The sequence below is a fragment of the Ornithorhynchus anatinus genome, chromosome X1 (assembly GCF_004115215.2).
Source record: "Ornithorhynchus anatinus isolate Pmale09 chromosome X1, mOrnAna1.pri.v4, whole genome shotgun sequence".
NCBI classification, from domain to species: Eukaryota; Metazoa; Chordata; class Mammalia; order Monotremata; family Ornithorhynchidae; genus Ornithorhynchus; species Ornithorhynchus anatinus.
In genome coordinates, this window is record NC_041749.1 from 116651512 (window position 1) to 116666760 (window position 15249).

Here is a 15249-nt window from a genome sequence, read left to right on the forward strand (position 1 = left end):
CCCGCGCCTGGGTGGAAGAGGGGAAGGGAGAGCATCGCGCTGGCCCGCGTCGGGGAGACGCTTGGCTTCGGAAAGCGGTAGAATGGCCAACTGCTGACGCTCACAAAACTGGGGAGGGGAGAGAAGACCCGGGCCAAAGGAAAACGTTTCCTGAGAGGTTGGGCGCAAGAGGCGGCCGGGATCACCCGCACCCACGGCCAGGGAGAACCAAGCCAGCTTCCACCAGTGTGGGTGAGCCCGCTTTAATCGGTCCCTGCCCACCGTCTCCTAGGCCTAGGGTCTCTGCCTGGCTCCGGAGAGATGTCCCACCCCAAGAGAGGCCACGGGGCGGTGTCCGGTCACCCCTGGAATTCCCCTTCGGGGGTCTTAGAGACCTCCCTCTCCATGAGACTTCCTCCTCAGACAACCAGGACAATGTCAGGAAGCAGGAGATGAGATTTGGAGGGTCCAGCCGGCGAACGAGGCAGCACAGCTTCACTGGCATAGGAAGGGCACATCCCTGGAAAGGACGGCCGGCGGAGACTGACCCGGCTGAAATCCGGACAGTCGACATGCTTCCTGGCACCCGGCGTTGGGTCGGCTCCCCCGGGGAGGAAGCGGGGGCCTGGACGGGCTCTGAGGGATCGGCCACCGTGGGTCAGGGAAGTCTGTCCAACTGTCCCGGGGGAAGAGAGGGAGTGTTTCCTAGTGGTCAGAGCTCTGAGCCTGGAGTTCAGGGTTCTCACTTCAGTTCTGCCTTTCCTCCGAACGTGCCGTGTGAACCGGGGTAAGTCATTCAACCTCTCTGGGCCTTGGGTTCCCCATCTTACTCTTTGCCCTCTCCTACTGTCTTGATCTGGGGCAGTCTAAAATGAGGCTACCTACTGTACACGCAAGCCTTCTGGAAATAACAACTGTGACATTTGTTAAGCGCTTTCTAGGTGCCAAGTGGGAGGGGGAGATGATAAGCAAGTCGGACAGTCTCAGGGGCAAGAGAGAACAGGTATTCGTTCATTCAGTAGTATCGATTGAGCGCTTACTGTGTGCAGAGCACTGTACTAAGCGCTTGGAATGTACAATTCGGCAACAGATAGAGACGATCCCTGCCCAACGACGGGCTCGCAGTCTAATCCGAATCCCCGTTTTAACAGATGAGGAAATGATAATAATGGTGGTAACCGTTAAGTGCTCGCCGTGTGCTAGGCACTGTACTAAGCGCTGGGGTGGATACGAGCAAATCGAGTTGGACACCGTTCCTGTCTCATGTGGGGCTCACGGTCTCAGTCCCCATTTTAGAGATGAGGTAACCGAGGCACAAAGAGGTGAAGGCCCAAGGTCACACAGCAGACAAGAGGCAGGGCTGGGATTAGAACCCATGACCTTCCGACTCCCGGGCCCATCCTCTTTCCATGAAATCCAGAGAAGTTGGGAGGGTTGCCCAAGGTCACCCAGCAGACGAGAGGCAGAGCCACCGAGGCAGGATGAGAACCCAGCTCCCCTGACTCCCAGACCGAGGCTCCTTCCACGAGACCCCGCTGCTTCCCTCTTACCAAGGGCCGTGAATGTGACTGCCCTGTCCCCCCAAAAGGCAAATCAGTGGAGGCAACTGGTCAGCACACCCTCGGGCTCGGCGAGGCCAGCGGGGAGACTTCAGGTGGGACTGGGAAGGGCCCAGCCCACCGGGACCTACCCAAAGGAGAGCAGGACCAGGAAGTTGGGCTGCCGAGAGGGAAACAGGCCATTCATCACCCTGATTAGGGCAGTGTGTGCACAAAAGTAAACACGGAGGACGGGGGTTAAGGGCCCAGCTTCCCGACAGTGCCTCTGCCCCGCCCCCTGCCTTCTCCGGCCTTTGTAGGGGGCTAGGGAGAGGGGATGTCTGCTCTGCCGGCAGCCCAGCCCTCAGCCCCGCTGCTTTTCTGTTTGGTTTAAAATGGAACCATGTGGAGGGGCCTGGGGCAGGAAAATGGGGTGGCTGATGAGGAGGCCGGGGGCAGGAAGGAGTAGGGTCAGGGAAATTTCCTTCCCTCCAGCAGCAGAGCGAGGGACCCCAGCTGGACGGGGCAGCCGGGCAGAGGGGAACGAGGGATGGAGGGGTGCCTTGGGGTTGGCGGGAGAGGTTGCTCTGGCAGTGCCCCAGCCTCTGGGCACCTGGCCTGGCACCTCCTGGGTTCTCAAGACCCTGACCCTCCCTCTGATCTTGCCCCTCGTCCTCCCCGACAGGAGGGTGCAGCTCAGGAGGGGAGCTTCGTGCTGGAGCCCTCCCGGTTGGAAGGAGCTGGAGCAAGACAGGTTAGGGAGGAGCTAGAGGCGGAGAGGTTGGGTGGGGGGAAAGGGCTGCTGGGACAGGGAGATCGTCCCCACTAGGCTGTCACCCCCTCGAGGACAGGGATCACACCTACCCCTCCTACGGTACTCGCCCAAGTGCTCAGTACCGTGCCCTGCGCGCATCACACGCTCCGTCCATACGGTAATAGGGGAGGCAGCACGGCCTAGTGGATCCGGCACGGGCCTGGGAGTCAGAGGCACTTGGTTCCCGATCTCGGTTCCGCTACTCGCTCCGCTGTGGGAGCCGGGGCGAGTCGCTTCACTTCTCCGCGTCTCGGTCGCCTCATCTGGAAAATGGGGATCGAGACCCTGAGCCCCCTGTGAGCCAGGGACTGTGCCCGACCTGATAGGCCGGTATCTACCCCAGCACTCAGAACGGTGCTCGACGCACGGTAAGCACTTAACAGACACCGTCGTCATGATCGGAAGAGCGATCCATCGACTGATCGGCAGTTGTGCCGCGGGCAGTTGCGGGGGGCCGCCTCTCTCCCTTTCCACCCAGTCTGGCCAGGCTCCCTGCAGGGGGTGGGCTCGGGAAGGACCCCGCGGGGTCCTCGGGGTGGGGATTTCCTACCCTGAGAAACCTGGGGGAGGGAGACGGGCGCGTCGGCCAAGCGGGGCCCGTTGGGTCTTTCCGATCCCGGATTCCCCACGAGTACCGGTAAATGAAGATAAGAGGGCAACGGTCTGCTTCCCTGCTCCCCCCGACAAGCACTTCACCCCCCTGTTTCCGACCGCTCTCTCCTCCTTCGTTCCATCCCAAGCCGTCCCCCGTGAACAATTGTCGGTGCGTAAGGACGGGGCTCAGCTCTGACCCTCTTCTTCCCAGTGGGTGACTCAGATATCCTGGTAGCTGGAAACCGGGGGTCAGGCCAGAAGTGGGCTTGAGGATTGGGGGGGACGGGAGGGGCAAGTTCCAGAGTCTTAGGGGGGAGCAGGTACTGTATTGGAACGGAGGGAAGAGCTTTGGCTCCCCCGGGTGGCTGCTCCGGTGACCTGGTGTCCCGTAGACGATGCTCCCGGGATGGCAGCGAGCGGCGGGTCGGAAGGCCGGAGGTGTCCCGCTCTTTCCCGCCCAGAGCAGAACCGCCTGGTCACCGCATCCCTGAACCTCAGCTGTGTGACTGTGGGCAGGTCACTTTACTTCTCTGTGCCTCAGTTCCCTCATCTGTAAAATGGGGATGAAGACTGTGAGCCTCATGTGGGACAACCCGATGACCCTGTATCTACCCCAGCGCTTAGAACAGTGCTCTGCACATAGTAAGCGCTTAACAAATACCAACATTATTATTATTATTAAACCGCGCGCAGCCCTTCTCTTCCCAGCCCTAGGCCCGCTGCCCGGAGACTCTTTCTTCCCGGGACAATCAGACACGCACACTCGTACGTGGGTAGACGCTCTAGTGCGCCTCGAGGAACACGAGCACGGGTGATGCGCATACAGCGTGGCTCGGTGGGAAGAGCCCGGGCTGGGGTGTCGGAGGTCATGGGTTCGAACCCCGGCTCTGCCACTCGTCAGCTGTGGGACTGTGGGCAAGTCACTTCACTTCTCCGTGCCTCACTTACCTCATCCGTTAAACGGGGATGAAGACTGTGAGCCTCACGGGGGACAACCTCATTACCCTGTACCTACCCCAGCGCTTAGAACAGTGCTCTGCACATAGTAAGCGCTTAAATACCAATATTATTATTGTTATTATTATAGATGCACACAAAATCTACCCAAATCGCCCTCGCCCCCACCCCCCGCACTCACGCTCATTTCCCTAGACCTACACCTCACACAGACAACACGTTCTAGACTGTGAGCCCGTCGTTGGGTAGAGATGGTCTCTATCTGTTGCCGAATTGTACTTTCCAAGCGCTTAGTCCAGTGCTCTGCACGCAGTAAGCGCTCAATAAATACGATCGAATGAATGAATGAATGAACACACTGGGGGAAGGAGTGCGGTGGAGTGGAAGAAACCCAAGCCTGGGAGGCAGAGGACCTGAGTTCTAATCACGACTCTGCCCCTTGCCCGCTGTGTGACCCTGGGCAAGTCACTAGACTCCTCCGTGCCTCAGTTTCCTCATCTGAAAAATGGAGATTAAACACCTGTCCTCTCTTCGTCACATGCTCCTTTCCTCCCACCCTTACCTACACCTTCCCCTCCCCTACACAAAGACGTATCCAGAGAAGCGGCGTGGCTTAGTTGAAAAAGCCCGAGCCCGGGAATCAGAATGACCTGGGTTGTAATCCCGGCTCCACCGCTTGGCTGCTGTGTGATCTTGGGCGAGTCATTTAACTTCCCTACGCCGCAGTCACCTCGTCTGTAAAATGGAGATTAAGGCTGTGAGCCCCATGTGGGGCAGGGGCTGTGTCGAACCTGCCTTGCTTGTATCCACCCCAGTGCTTAGCACAGGGCCTGGCACATAGTAAGCACTTAACAAATACCGCAAGTATTATCATTATTACAAAAGCAGATAGACATTTCTATGCATACATACATGTATCTATATAAGCACCTATGCGGGCGCACAGTAAGCGCTCAATAAATACGATTGAATAAATGAATACCAGAATGCATCAAAGCATAATGATAATAGTGGCATCTGTTAAGTGTGGTTTATGTACCAAGCACTGTGCTAAGTGCCGGTGTGGATATAAGATAATCAGATCCGTCACTGTCCCTGTCCCACACGGGCATTTCATCCTCATTTTACAGATGAGGTAAGAATAAGGAGGGAGGGTTCGAGGCCCATAAACCTGCACCAGGAGGTGGAGGAACCAGGAGGATGTGGAGGGGAGAAGCTGTAGAGGATTTTCAACTCTGGCAGTTGGGGCAGGAAAGGGGAGTATGTCTGTGGGTGGCCAGGGGTCGGGTACGGATGAAGGTGTGGACGTATGCATGGATGCATTCATGCCTCCCAACACAGGCCTGTGAGTCAGAGGCCCTGGGTCGAAACCCGTCTCTGCTATTTGCCTGCTGTATGATGTTGGGCAAGTCACTGAATTTCTCTGTGCCTCAGTTATCTCACGGGGATTAAGACTGTGAGTTCTAGAGGGAACAGGGACCGTGTCCACCTTGATTATCTTATTTCTATCCTAGCGTTTACAACAGTAAGTGGCACAGAGTAAGTGCTTTACAAATACCATTTAAAAAAAAATGTCGGTGTGCGTGTGGGAATACAGGTAACGTTTTGCGTATATGTCTCTGTACGTGAAAGGAGGGTGGTGCCAGTTTATGGGCCCCAAACCCTAACCCTCCTGCTCACTGCCACCCCAACCTCGACTCAGTCTTCCGTAGCCACCTCCCCGTGCCCTAACAGCTCACTCCAAGCCAGATTTCTCCCATGAATCTCTGCCGGTTCCTGCGGGTGGGAGGAAAAGCGTGTGGGACTCGACACCGGGCCCAGTCCCCTCCGAAAGCCCTAGGTGCTCCGGGTCTTGGCTTCAAGATCCCTCATAAAGACGCCTTCGTTGACCTCCTCCCCACCCAGTCCCCAGGGGCCGAGAGCCCGTGACTTCAGACTGCTTTACCCCAGAGACTGGTTAGGTCTCCTCCACCGGCCCCCAGATGAATGCCTGTCCCATCTTTGACCTCACTGGGGAAGAGGACCCGGTCTCTTACAGCTGGGTGGGACTACTTACGTATATAGCTGTAGTTTTATTTATTTACCCTGATGTCTGTTTATTTGTATCGAAGTCTGTCTCCCCCCGGCCTCTAGACTGTGAGCTCACCGTGGGCAGGGATTATGACTCTTTATCGCTGTACTGTACTTTCCCAAGCGCTTAGTACAGCGCTCCGCACACAGTAAGCCCTTATTAAATACGATCGAATGAATGAACGAATGAGAGAGATCAACTGCCCCTGCCCCCTGCCTCCACCCAGGTGAACCCCTAAACCTCCACTTCCTCTAGCCCTTCCCATTCCCGGCCTTCAGGAGTTAAATCACCTCTGGCCGGAATCCCCCTTGGAAATACCCTGGGGGGGGGGGGGGATGAAGGAGACCCTCCTTTCAGGGACCCTCCCACGAGGGGGCGGCTCCCACTGCTTCTTAAGAGATGCCCGGTGTAGTGGGACTGGAGCAGAGAGGATCAGGTTCCCGTTGAGAGGAAGCTAGGAAGGAAAAGGAAGAGCAGACACGGAAAAAGGACCCGAGCGGGGGAGAAATTTTGCTGCCTCGGGATGAAACATGGAATGCTCCTCCTCCTCCTCCACCTCTGCTGGAGGTGCAGGGGTAAGTCCCCTGGCCCCTGCCATGCTCCCCCCGCCCCGCACACTCTCTCCACCCCTTCCCCCTGGCTCCAAGGACCCTGGGCTCCTGGCCACAGGGTGGTTGGGGAGACACGACGGCAGGCTTGGCCCCTTTGGGACCCTTGTGGGAGGGGGGTCTCTTTCTGAGTGAGACTTATCTCTGCTTCTTGGGCTTGCCTTCCTGGGCCCTGGGGTACTACCCAGGGAACCACCTGAGTCTCATGTCCAGGGGCCTCTGGGGTTGCTGGGGCAGATGGGGAATGGGAGGTTAGTTCACCCTGGAGGGGGGGGGCGGAGGTGCCCAGAAGGTAGCGTTGGCTTCCTGGACGTGGTCCTCGTGTGACCGCCGAGTGCAGAGGGAAGAGAGGGTCTGGAGGCAGGGGATGGGGGGAGGGGGGGAGAAGCTAGAGAGCAGAGGAGAGACCTCATCTGCACCCCAACTCGTAGGGATTTCTGTGACCTGCCCACCCCGTCGTACACGCTGCTCTTCCTCTCCCTCCAGGAGCTCCAGTTCATCAAGGTAACCCCGTGCAAGTGACCCCGGCCCAGCCCATCGTGCCCTTCAATGGCACCATCCAGCTCAACTGTTCCACCACCTGCCCGGGTGCCCAGGTGCAGTGGAAGGGGCTGGACACCAGCCTGGGGAACGTCCTGACCCACCCTGGCCTCAGCATCCTCACCATCAGCTCAGCGACCATCTCGATGGCGGGCCTCAAGTTCTGTAACGTCAACTGCCAGGGAAAGGTCTACCAGGACAAACTGAACCTGTTGGTGTACTGTGAGTCTGGGGTTGGGGGACATCAGCAACCTGGGACAAACCATCGCCCAGCCGACCCTCCCCCTCCTCCTCCTCTTCTTCCTGCCTCTCCTCCCTGAGGCAGTCCCGAGGAGAGATTCCCCCACCATCCACAGACACCCCGCCTCAGATGCAGCACTTCCGGGGAGCTGGATACCCAATGCTGTTAGCCCATATCATAATAATAATAATAATAATAATGGTATCTGTTAAGCGCTTACTATGAGCCAAGCATTGTTCTAAGCGCTGGGGTAGATACCAGGTAGTCAGGTTGGTCCACGTGGGGCTCCCGGTCTTAATCCCCATTTTACAGATGAGGCAACTGAGGCACAGAGAAGTGGCTTGCCTAAGGTCACACAGCAGGCAAGTGGCAGAGCCGGAATTAGAACCCATGTCCTCTGACGCCCTAGCCCGTGCTCTTTCCACTAAGCCACGCTGCTTCTCCTATCCGACTCGGGGCCACGGATGCCGGTGGGAGCATTCCTGCCCCCCCCCCACCGACCCGCCCATATGCTAGTGGGTGGTAGAGTATCACATTGGCATCATCTAGTGGTTCCCTGCCTCCACCCACAGAGGATGGCCAAGGGCAGGGTGAGGAGGGGGAGCTGGCCAGAGGCTCTGCTGGGGGTTGGCGGAGGTGGGGGGGTCGGGGGGCAGGCGGAGGCGGTAACAATGAGTTTGAGGGAATTATCTGTGGATTTTGGTTAGCCACGCTTTCCCTGCCCCTCATTCCCTCAAGTAACTGAGAACTTACTCTACATACGCTATACGCCAAAGGGGAGAGTGAAACGTCGACTCTCCATTAGTTGCAACAGGATTCACTGTGTTGGATTATTCATTCATTCAATAGTATTTATTGAGCGCTTACTATGTGCAGAGCACCGTACTAAGCGCTTGGAATGAACAAGTCGGCAACAGATAGAGACGGTCCCTGCCGTTTGACGGGCTTACGGTCTGATCGGGGGAGACGGACAGACGAGAACGATGGCGATAAATAGAGTCGAGGGGAAGAACGTCTCGTAAAAACAATGGCAACTAAATAGAATCGAGACGATGTACATCTCATTAACAAAATAAATAGGGTAATGAAAATATATACAGTTGAGCGGACGAGTACAGTGCTGAGGGGATGGGAAGGGAGAGGGGGAGGAGCAGAGGGAGATGGGGGGAAAGAGGGTTAAGCTGCGAAGAGGTGAAGGGGGGGTGGTAGAGGGAGTAGAGGGAGAAGAGGAGCTCAGTCTGGGAAGGCCTCTCGGAGGAGGTGAGTTTTAAGTAGGGTTTTGAAGAGGGGAAGAGAATCAGTTTGGCGGAGGTGAGGAGGGAGGGCGTTCCGGGGACCGCGCGGGAGGACCTGGCCCGGGGGTCGACGGCGGGATAGGCGAGACCGAGGGACGGCGAGGAGGTGGGCGGCGGAGGAGCGGAGCGTGCGGGGTGGGCGGTAGAAAGAGAGAAGGGAGGAGAGGTAGGAAGGGGCAAGGTGATGGAGAGCCTTGAAGCCTAGAGTGAGGAGTTTTTGTTTGGAGCGGAGGTTGATAGGCAACCACTGGAGTTGTTTAAGAAGGGGATTATCTGTGGCAGAATCCTGAATGTTCATGTGCTTAGAGACTCCTTTTTCTTAAACCTCTCATTCATTCATTCATTCATGCATTCATGCATTCATGCATTCACTCAATCATATTTATTGAGTGCTTCCTGTGTACAGAGCACTGTACTAAGCGCTTGGAAAGTACAATTCAGCAACAATTCTCCCCACCCCACGCTCCAGGCTCCAGTGACCGGGGCGCTCTCTCCGCTCATCTAGCCCCGCTAGAGCCCAAGTCCTTCCCCCCACCTCCACCTCCCACCATTCTCCATCAGGTATCAGCTGAGTTTTCCCATTGTCCACCCCCCTACCTGCCCCCAGCTGCTCCCCTCTAGTCAGGAAGGATAATGAAGAATTGACTCTGGCTTCCGTAATGACTCACCAGTCCCGATCTGGTTGGGAAACTGTTGCGCGAGGGCAGGGTCGTGTCTTCGCTTCAGAGTGTCACGCTGCGGTCCGGCTTCACACACGAAGACAGTGAGGACAAGGTTGAAGAACCCACTAGAAGAGCCTCCCAGCCTGACCCCGATTCTCCTCCCCACCCTCAGTCCCTGCCTGGGCTGGAGCAGCCCGGATCCCTTCAGCAAACCCTTTCCAGTATCCTCCGCTTTGGACAACTCCCTGTCCAACGGTCTAAGGCGCCCACTCCCCCACATCCAGGCAGATCAACTTGGGGGAGCCTTCCCCTCTACTGACAACAGCCTGGAGTAGTGGCTAGAGCACGGGCCTTGGAGTCAGAAGGTGATGGGTTCTAATCCCAGCTCCGCCACTCGTCTTCTGTGAGATCTGTGTCATCTGTAAAATGGGGATTGAGACTGTGAGCCCCATGTGGGACAAGGATTGTGTCCAACCGACTTGCTTGTACCCACCCCAGTGCTTAGTACGGTGCCTGGCGCGTTTAACAAATGCCATAATTATTATCAACTGGCCTCTCGTCCCTCGAATGAGAGGATTTTGCAGGGTCCTGCAGTTCTCACCCTGACCTCTGTCTCCTCTCCCAGCCTTTCCCGACACCCTTAGGGTCTCCCCGCAGGAGCTGGTGCCTGGACGATCGGCCAGAATGGTCTGCTCCATGAGTAAGGTGTCCCCCATCCCGATCTTCAGCTGGTATCGGGGGGACCAGAAGCTGGAGGACCTGCCCCAGGTGCACCAGAATGAGGAGCAGATAGAGGAAGAGCTGTTTGATGTCGAGTCTTCTTGGGAGGTGGCAGGAGAGAAGGTGACAGAAGGACCCCCGTTTCGTTGCCAGGTGGAGTTGAGAGTGAATGAGGAATTCTCTCTCCAAAAGGTCATTTCCGGTGAGTGTGCCGAGTGGGTCCCGGCACCAGGTGGGATGGCTGTGGGGAGGGACCTTTGGGTTCAGGGTGGGTGGAGCTGGGCCACGCGCTGGCCCGGGCCCTGGGGAAGGGAGGCTGCCCGCCCACCTCACGGCTAGAAGGGGGTACAGGAGGCAAGAGAGGGGACAAGCTCCTGGGGACTGCTCGTCCACCTTTTCTGGCCTGAGGCCAGTTTTCGGGGCTCAGGGGAATGGAAGGGAACTATGAACCTCTTCTAAGCCCCGGGGGGTAGTAGACTGGGTGGGCCAAGGAAGGGATAGCCGGCCAGTGCGGAGGGGTGACTGGGGAGCCGAGGAGACTGCTGGGGTGTTTTGGGGGTTAATAAGGAATGAGACCAATAGACAAGCCTCTCCCTCTCTCTGTTGCCAGTGGGGCTGCGGACAACTCCCCGGAGGCCGAGCAGCCCGGCGCCCACAGGGTCCGAGCCCCCCCCCAACCCTGCCCCCAGATACAGCCAAATCCCCGACTTCAGCACCAGTCTCCAGTCCTGGGTACTCCCGAACCACAGCTCCCCTCAAGTCCCAGGACCCCTCCATGAAGCTGAGCCCCACCCATATGAACCCTTTGCTGGAGCTCCCTTCCTCCCTTTTCCCCTCCTCCCCCTTTCCCCCCTCCCCCCTCCCCTCCTCCACTTCCTTCTCCTCCTCCACCTTCTCCTACTCCTCCACCACCTCCTACTCCTCCACCACTCCCTCCCCCATCCCTCCCTCCACCTCCTCTTCCTGTAAGCCACTGGTCCAGCTAGTGCAAGCCCCGAGGGTCCCTGGTGAACCCCTGGAGCTGATATGCCAGGTGGCCTGCGGCCCAGAGTACGAGGTGACCTGGACCCAGACACCCGTGGACCTTCAGCGCTATGAGCAGTGGAAGGGCGGGGCCCAAGCCAAGCTGCGGGTGCCGCAGGCCCAGCTGGTCCACCAGGGGCTGTACCAGTGTAGCCTGATGACCAACAGCAACCAGGTCACCAACACCACCACGCTCTACTTCTCCATGAATCTACGTGAGTCTCCGCCGGCCATCGGTTCCCTGCTTTCCTCCCCTCGGTCCCTTGACTCGGGACTTGGGTGCTTCTCCTAGGGTTGGGGAAGGGACCGGCTGTTTGTCCTGGAGAAGGGGGTCAGGGGAGAAGAGTCTGGGGTCATGGACTGGAGCTGGGGGTCAGGGACCAGGTCCAGGAGGCCTTGGTGTCGACCCCTTTGCCCGCATATCCGAGGGACCCGGAGACCCGGCTCCCGGAGGTGGACTGGCTGCCCGGCTGGCCGGCTGTCTGTCTGAAGGATGCTGTCTGTTTCTCCCCAGCCCCGGACCCTGATATGGGTGCCCTGCTAACCTTCTGGACGGGGGGTTCCCTGCTGGGCCTGATCCTCGTAGCCTTCATCTCCCACCGCCTCTGGAAGCGCTACCAGGCTCAGGGCTGAAGACGGCCTGCCCTGCGTCCCCGGCCCTTCCCTGCGCCCTCGGCCTCTGACCGCCCGGTGCCTTGGCCGGACCTTGTCCGGTGTGAGCTTCCAGTCCCGGGGGACGGGGAGGATAATAGAGCGTCCCCAGCCCTGGGAACTCTAGGAGACGCCGGCCTGCCTGACCTCCCACTGACCCTCCCCCATCCCCCTCTCATTTCCTCTCCCTGCTCCAGCCTGGAGTTCCAGGCCTAGGGGTCTGGCTGGGTCCAACCCTTCGCTGGGGTTCAGCTGGGATTCCACAAGGGCCTGGCATTCGCGCCCTGGGATTAACTCTCCCAACTCGTGGCGGGGCAGCTGGAAGAAACCAGACCCTGGACCTCCCCGCGGGGGACCCTCCAGAATGGGACTCATCTGCTGGAGCTCACGGACCCCGCCCACCGGGCCCTTGGCGCTCCCCATCTAGCTCCCCCGCTAGATCGCCGACTCCTTGAGGAAAACCCGCATCCAAGTCTGGTCCCAAGCCCTGGCTAATAAAGGCAGGTTCCTTGGTAACTCCTCCCGGGAGTGATTGGAGTCGGCCCGCGGCCCGCACGGGGACCCGTCGGAGCTGGACACCTCCAGCTTCTCACACGAAGGGTCAGAAGTTCCCTCTCCCCACCCCCTACCTCCACGTGTTCTTTTCTGAGCGAGCATTCATTTTGGGAAGGTGGTGAAAACTCAAGTCTGTGATGACACATCTCAGGCTGCAGTTTCAGCTCCTGCCTGAGTAGACCGAGTGGGAAGATCACAAGTTCTCCTGGGCCGGGGGGCGGGATTGGAGGGGGGGGGGGATTGGAGGGAGGTAGGGAGACAGAGGGAGATGACGGGATGGTTCGGGCTGCCTCCTCCAGATTTCTCAGCCAGCCCCTCCCAAGCTCCTGGAAACTTAGTGGAGGCTGGGGTGGAGGGGAGCGAACAAGAAACTCTTGGCCCAGAGGCTTGTCCCCCAGAGCTTTGGGGGCTTGTTGCAGTGAGTGGTAGGCTAATGGGTGGCTTCTCCATTCGGTGTGCTACCTAACAGGAAGTCACTGAATCTATCCTAAGCCCTCCCAGGGCTCAGAGCCCTGTCCCAGGTCCCAGAGGGCCTCTCTCTGTGAGAGAACAGGCCCAGAGCCTGCCCTCGGGGAGCGCCCCATTGGACGGGGAAGACTAGCCGGATCGTGAGATTCCTCCCCCACCCCCCACCCCCCACTAGACTGTCCTCTCCTTGAGGGCAGGGAATGGTGTCTTCCATTATCCTCTCCCAGGCACTTTGTCCCGTGTTCTGCACACGGGAGACTGTTAGCTCCTGAGGGCAGGGATCTTGTCTACCAACTCTATTGTACCCACCCAAGCGTTTAGTCCAGAGTTCTGCACACAGTAAGCGCTCAGTAAATATCACTGTCCGATCGATCGATTGAATGATTGCCCTGTGCCATCAAAAAGAAAGCCTAGACCCAGGAGAATGTGTATACGGCCACTCCTGTCGGACTGCATAGATACCCATAAAGGATTTAAACAACTTGATGCATCTCTTCACATGAAAGAAGGGGTGGGTAGCTTCTTGGGTTGTGGTTGCTGTAAACAGGGTTAGGATCCTGAGTCAGCGTTCACTGGTAAAGAAATATAGGGCGTCGGATCTTTCAGACGAACACATGCCCTACCAGTCGTAACTCTATAGACGTTAACCGAGTGTCTTATAATCTTCTCTTCGTCGGCATCACCAGTTCTGAGCAGTGCACTGTACTAAGCACTTGGGATCAAAACAGAAGAAGGACCTCCTTCCTGTGCCTCGCTCTGGAGTCTCCCACCTCTGACTCACTACTCACACTTTCCCCACTGCCTGTCACCCCCTCAGCCTTCAACATCTGCCAGACCACAGCTCTCCCCCTCTGCAAAACCCTTCTGAGATCCCATCTCCTCCAGGAGGCCTTCCCTGACTCATTTCTTCCCCACCCTCACCCCCAGTATGTCATCCCAACGGCCACCTCATTTCTTCCCCACCCTCACCCCCAGTATGTCATCCCAACAGCCACCCTTGACATTTTGGTACGTACTGTTTTATTTATTCCGTTTAGTGTCATTTATTTACTCGTTTTCCCATACTTTTCGCTGTTACCGGAAGTATCCGTGGTTTTCCTCCCGCTTCTGTAATGCACGTGTACAGTTTGCGTCTTTTATTTTTACTGTACGTTCCCAAGCACCTAGTACAGTCCTCGGCACACGGCATATGCTCAATAAATACTATCGAATGAATGAGTGAATGAAGTCTACGACCACCAGTCCCGCCCTCAAGGGATTTACAGGCTACTGAGGAAAACAAATAAATGGCTGAGATCTCCAATAGTTAAGAGTGTGGAAATTAACAATCAACCAGGGCAGGGAATCGGTCAACAGACCTGTGGATAAGAGAGTTCCGAGGAGGCCGCAGGAATGAAAAGGTTAAGGAAGAGGCGCGGTCCTCTTCGGTCTGGAGAGACCCAGACTGACAGAGGGCAGGATTGGAATTATCACAGCCAGGAAGGGTATGGATGGGGTGAATTGTTGGGCACTAAATCCCACCAGACCAGCACAGAGAGCACCCACTTGACCTTGAAAGTGAGAGGTTCCAAAGAAACAAAAGGGAACGTTTCCTCCTACAGCGGGTGGAATTTGTTCATACAGTGGGAAGTTGTGAGGCAGGGCGGGGGAGGGAGCGGCTGAAGGGAGCCTATCCAGGGATGCTAGAGAGAGGCTGGAGCACTGAGAACCCAGGCAGGAGTTGCTTGTCTGTAATATTGATCGACTGATTGACAGCGTGCCTCAGTGGAAAGAGCCCGGGCTTGGGAATCAGAGGTCATGGGTTCTAATCCCAGCTGTGTGACTTTAGGCAAGTCACTTAACTTCACTGTGCCTCAGTTACCTCATCTGTAAAATGGAGATTAGGACTGTGAGCCCCACGTGGGACCACCTGATTACCTTGTATCCCCCATCAGCGCTTAGAACAGTGCTTGGCACATAGTAAGGGCTTAACAAATACCATTATTATTATTATTATTATCATTATAACAGCTCTTTCCTACCAGCTTTTTTAGGACCTGTTTTCCAACACCCAGTTGGACTCATCTTGCGGTAGCGGGGTGAGAGAGTGAGAAATTAGGGACATGCCTGCTGGAGCTTTGCCAGCAGGGGTGAAAGTTTCCGACCAAAGAACCACCTAGAGCCTTTCACGTGGTGGACAGACTCAGTAGGAATCCTGAAAATAGCCGCCCACCTTGGTCAACGAAGACCATAGCGGCTACCACGAAAACCGCCAAGAAGGTAAAACCTTTATGTGTATTTTGCACTCTGTGTCCCAGCGGGAACCTGACTGGCAGGGGGGAGAAAGTGCAGGTGGTGCTGGACAAATCATTCGCACTAGAATCCATCAGTCGATAGTATTTATTGAGCGCTTACACTGTACTAAGGATTTAGGAGAGTACAGTAGAGGTGGTAGACGCGACCCCTGCCCTCAACGAGCTTACCGTCTACCAGGGTTGACGGGCACCAAATAAATTACTTATCCTATCCCACCTGTATTACTGCATCGGACCCC

The 15249-nt window shown here is 57.0% G+C and overlaps 1 protein-coding gene across 1 annotated transcript; it reads left to right on the top strand.

Annotated features, from left to right (window-relative positions):
* Positions 1–7013: 7013 nt before the first annotated feature.
* Positions 7014–11675, top strand: MADCAM1 (mucosal vascular addressin cell adhesion molecule 1; the record flags this gene model as incomplete). The annotated part of the gene is made up of 5 exons (XM_039910293.1): positions 7014–7323; positions 9925–10221; positions 10630–10855; positions 11019–11257; positions 11557–11675. Coding segments are annotated over 5 exons (1191 nt in total), but the record flags the coding sequence as incomplete, so codon positions are not given.
* Positions 11676–15249: the final 3574 nt, after the last annotated feature.